The 5,282-nt window shown below is 39.6% G+C and overlaps 1 protein-coding gene across 1 annotated transcript; it reads left to right on the top strand.

Moving 5' to 3' along the window:
* Nucleotides 1–3,703: 3,703 nt before the first annotated feature.
* Nucleotides 3,704–4,802, top strand: LOC609886 (NHP2-like protein 1). Its single transcript, XM_038586604.1, has one exon. The coding sequence runs from the start codon at nucleotides 3,736–3,738 to the stop codon at nucleotides 4,120–4,122; it is 387 nt and encodes a 128-aa protein (XP_038442532.1). The 5' UTR covers nucleotides 3,704–3,735; the 3' UTR covers nucleotides 4,123–4,802.
* Nucleotides 4,803–5,282: the final 480 nt, after the last annotated feature.

Here is a 5,282-nt window from a genome sequence, read left to right as displayed (position 1 = left end):
AATAATAAAATATTGACTACTCTAAAGTCATCAAGAATGTGATGTAGATCATTCCCAATGTTAGATTTCCTTACATGAAGAGCAACTATCAACTATCCATAAATAAGACAATATTATGAATCTTCCACAACCAGAGGATGAGGCTGAAGTACCTCTTCTGAATTACAGAGGCCACAGAGGACCACATTAGAAGGTAAAATGGACAGTTTCATTTTTACTACATTGCCCCTCACCTAGGCTAACATAGTGCCACAATAAGAGGGACCCTCTAAGCCTATGCTGTTTCCAGTGGGAAAAGAACCCTAAGGTAGACATAGAATTTCCTCAGCATTGTGGGATACTTCCAAGGAAGCCCAATCAGTTCTTCCCTCATGGGGATCATTTGGCAAATCCATAGAGCTTGAAAGCAGGATCAGAGAGAAACAGAGAGAGGGCAGGAATTACAGCAACCCAGACTCAGATATTACCAGATGGCATTCCTGCCTAGAGGTATTCTTAGAGAGCCTTGCTAGTGGCTGTGCCCATCTGTAGAGCTGAGCCTGTGGCCCTATAAGGCCAAGAAGCATGACAGTTGTACCTGGTTTGATTTCCTAGTTAATAGACTGTACCAAGTGTGGAGCCTATTCTATGATCCTGCCCAAGCAGAGAACTAAGTTTGAAGCCTTTCCCAACTGGCAAGCATAGCCTCCAGTCTGGCCCAACCAGAAAGTTTGGCCAGAGAACCTGGGCATCTGTGGAGTGCATACTATAGCCTCACTTGGACATGGAGGCAAGACAGGATCTTTATCCAATTATTGACCATAATCTCACCCTATGTGACCAGTGAGCCTGAATAGTGACCTTGGCAGACTTGGAGCCCAGCCTGTGGTACTTCACAGCCACAGATCCTAGCCTACATCTTCACTGAATTACAAAACCTAGACTGTGGCCATATCTGATTACTAAAGATAGCCTAGACAGTAATGATGCCTGACCACTGCATTCAACCTCAAGCCTTTCCTAATGCCAGGATATGCTGGAGGCAGAGGCCCCATATGACCAGAAATTTTGGCCAGTGACCTTGTTCTGCAGTGGAGGACAGCTAATGGCCTTACTGATCCCAAAGCACAGCCTCTTATCCTGATAAAATCCACAGCACACCTTGTAGCCCTGCTGACTCACAAAGTACAACCTGAGGGCTCATCTTGACCATGAAGTCCAGCCCATGGCCCTGCCTGAATGTGGAGTCCAGTCAGTGGCACCATACAGTTGGGGAGAAGAGCTGGAGGCCTCATCCAGGAAAAATTGAGGAGACTAGCCCACAGTACTGCCCAGTCACAGTGTCTGCCTGGTGTTGCCATTTTGCCAGGAATTGCAGAGAGCAACCCCACCTGACCAGAGGTGATGGCAGAGACCAGATAGTGGCTCCACCTGATTGTGAAACACAGCCAGCAGCCATGTTCAAAGCCAACATGTAAATATGGAAGAAGAGAATGCTTCCTTAAAGTGTAGAAACAAATGCAAGGATACAAGGGTCATAAAGAATCATGTGATGCCAACAAAGGAAACTAATAAAGCTCAATTAACAGACTCTAAGGAAATGAAGGTGAAGGAACCGTCTGGAGAATAATTCATAAAATCCTCTTAAAGAAGTTCAGTAATCTAGAATACACAGACAACCAAATGAAGTTAGGAAAACAATGCATGAACAAAATGAGAAGTTCAACAAAGAAATAGAAATCATCAAGAACCAACTTCCCAAAAATCCTAAAGTTTAATATTCCTATTGCTTAACACTGAACTAAAGAATTCAATAAAGAGCTTTAACAACAGATATGACCAAATATTAGTATAAATGACGTTAAATAAGATCATTTGAAATTAACTAATTAGAGGAGAAAAAATGAGAAAAAAAAAGAATGGTAAAGGGTGAAGAAAATCTATGGGACTTATGGTATATCATCTAAAGAAATAATATACATATTGTTAAAATTCCAGAAGAAGAGAGAGAAAAAAGTACAGAGAGTGTTCTTAAGTGAATAATGGCAGAAAATTTGCCAAAATTGGGGAGAAAAATAGACATCAAGTTCAGGAAACTCAAAGATCCAAAATAAATTTAACTTGAAAAAGGCTACACTAAGACACATTATAATTGTCAAAATAGAGATTTTTGAAAACAGCAAAAATCAAGTTACCACATACAAGGGAGCCACCATGAGACTACAAGTAGATTTCTCATTGGAAACTTTGTAGGTCTGGAGAGAGTTCAAAATATTGAAAGTAAAGCCTGCTAAGAATACTAAACTTAGCAAAACTCTCACAAATGAAGGAGAAATACTTTCCCAAACAATCAAAAGCTCTGGGATTTTACTGTCACTGGACCAGCCTCACAAGAAATATTAAAGGGAGTTCATTAAGCTTAATTAAAAGGATGATAATTAAAAGCATAAAGACATATGAATAGATAAATGATACTGGAAATTACAAATATAGTCAAAGTAAGATTCTTTAATATTCTAATAGGACTGCATAAATCACTATCAGTGATAGTGTAAAACTTACAAACAATGGCATTAATAATAGTTATAACTACAATAATGTGTTATTGTATACACAATATAAAAATATGTAAATTGTGACATCAATAACAAAATGTGAGGGGGTAGAAGTAAAAGTATAAAGTTTTTATTTGCTTATCAACTTAAAGTAGGATGTCATAAGTTATTTTATGTAAGTTTCATGGTAACCACAAAGGTAAAACCTATAGTAAATACACAAAGATTATGATAATGAAGTTAAAGCATTCTGCCAAAAAAAGTAATGATATGGAAAAGGAATACAGGGACGCATGGGTGGCTCAGTGGTTGAGCGTCTGCCTTCAGCTCAGGGTATGATCCTGGGGTTTGGGGATTGAGCCCCACATCAGGCTCTCTGCAGAGAGCCTGCTTTTCCCTCTGCCTGTCTCTGTCTGTCTCTGTGTGTCTCTCATGAATAAATAAATAACATCTAAAAAAAAAGAAAGAAAAAGGAATATAGAAGGAGAGGAAACAAGGAACACAGGATCTACAGAATAGTCAGAAAACAACAAAATGGCAATAGTAGTCTTTATCTATCCCTAATTACTTTAAATATAAATGGATTAAATTTTCCAATCAAAAGACATAGAATAGCTGAATGGATACAAAAACAAGATCCAGTGATATGGTGCCCACAGGAGACTCACTTTAGCTTAAAGTACACTCAGAAGAAAGCAAAGATAGCTATACTTATATTAGGCAGAATATACTTTTAGCTAAAAATGGTCACAAGAGACAAAAGAGGTCATTAATAATAAAGTGGTTGATTTTTCAATAAAAATGATAATTTCAAATATTTATGCATCTAATTAACAGTGCATCTAACTATATAAAGCAAATACTAACAGAACAAAAAAGAGAAATAAACAGTGATATGATAATACTTAGGGATTTTAATACCCCACTCTCAACAATATATAGATAATCCAGAGAATCCATAAGGATACAGGAGATCTGAACAACACTATAGACCAAGTGGGCCTATCAGACATATAAAGAATATTCCTTCCAATAACAACAAAATACACATTCTTCACAAGTACACACAAAAACTTTTCTAGAATAGATTATATATTAGGCCACAAAAAAAGTCATAAAAAATTCAAAAAATAGAATTTATATCAAAGATCATTTCTGGCCGGCGCTCCCTGAAGGGTGGCGGGACCGTGGAATCGCAGAGATGACTGAGGCTGATGTAAATCCAAAGGCCTACTCCCTTGCAGATGCCCACCTCACCAAGAAACTACTGGACCTTGTTCAGCAGTCATGTAACTACAAGCAGCTTCGGAAAGGAGCCAACGAAGCCACTAAAACCCTCAACAGAGGCATCTCTGAGTTCATCGTGATGGCTGCAGACGCTAAGCCTCTGGAAATCATCCTGCACCTTCCGCTGCTGTGTGAAGATAAGAACGTGCCCTACGTGTTTGTGCGCTCCAAGCAGGCCCTCGGGCGGGCCTGTGGGGTGTCCAGGCCTGTCATTGCCTGTTCTGTCACCATAAAAGAAGGCTCGCAGCTGAAGCAGCAGATCCAGTCCATTCAGCAGTCCATTGAAAGGCTCTTAGTGTAAACCACTGGCCTCTGTCCCACTCCTCACTGAGTCCAGTCCTCCCCCTGGGGTTGTGTATCATATCGTCTGTTCGCATGTAGTTTCTCCAGCTACCTTCTCTTGTTATATTCTAGTACTAAATCCGGGTTTTGCATTTTTGTATTATTTTTGTTTTACAGGTGGTTCTCTGTATATTAATCCCCCACCCCACCTCTGTCTCCCATTCTATTCTCTCTCTACCATCCTATCCTCCCTTTTGAAAAATGAACTAATGCTGAGAACAGGCAGAAACAGAATGGTGACACCATTCAGATGCAGGGAAGAGCCTCGTTAGAGATCTGGTTTGCGCTCACTTCCTGTTGCATGTAGGACATGGTGGATGTAAACACCATTCACTTTGTATCCTTTGTGCCTGGAGTACAGAATCATTCCATATGTGTTTGGTCTCTAGGGGATTATGGATCATTAGGGGAGAAAGCATGTATTCTTTGAGGTTGTTAGATGTGTGTCCAAGTGTCATTTGCCAATATGCTCCTGCTGTTTGCTTTGGTAATGTGATGTTCCCCTTTCCCCCAAATCCCAACCATGCCCCTGAGGGTGGCAGGGCAGCAGCATACCAAAGAGATGTGCTGCAAAATTCCAGAGGCTGCCTGGGTGAGTTAGACATGGGGCAGCTGATGTAAGGAGTTGAGAAGTGGCTAGGAAAAAAAAGAGGGTCCACTGACGCTGGAATGAAGTCTGAGCAAGTCACAGAACCCTGACTGGAAGCTACAGCAGAGACATTGGAATCAAGGAAACATCCTCTCTGGTGAATGGAGTTGTCTTCAATGGACACTTGGTACCAGCTCTGAGAGCCCTTATGCCTGTTTCCTGCCAGAATGTGGGTCAGATGTATGTATTCTTTATCACATCAGAAGGACAATGCTAGTGTGTCATTCTTGTGAGCATTCTAATAAAGAAATATATTCATATTCCAATTTAAAAAAAAACAAAGATCATTTCTGACCACAAGATATGAAACTAAAAATTAATAACAGAAGGAAATCTGGAAAATAAACAAACATGTGGAAATTAAACAACACATTGTTTAACAATGAATGTATCAAAGAAGAAATCAAAAGGTAAGTAAAAAATATCTTGGGACAAATTAAAATGAAAATACAACATACTCAAACTTTCAA

Source organism: Canis lupus, chromosome X (genome assembly GCF_011100685.1).
Source record: "Canis lupus familiaris isolate Mischka breed German Shepherd chromosome X, alternate assembly UU_Cfam_GSD_1.0, whole genome shotgun sequence".
Lineage (NCBI taxonomy): Eukaryota > Metazoa > Chordata > Mammalia > Carnivora > Canidae > Canis > Canis lupus.
Note: the sequence above shows the minus strand (reverse complement) of the source record. Positions and strands in the feature narration are given on the sequence as shown.

What these genes read in the sequence shown, in the direction of transcription:
- LOC609886 (XM_038586604.1), top strand. Translation starts at nt 3,736, where the DNA reads ATGACTGAGGCTGATGTAAATCCAAAGGCCTACTCCCTTGCAGATGCC.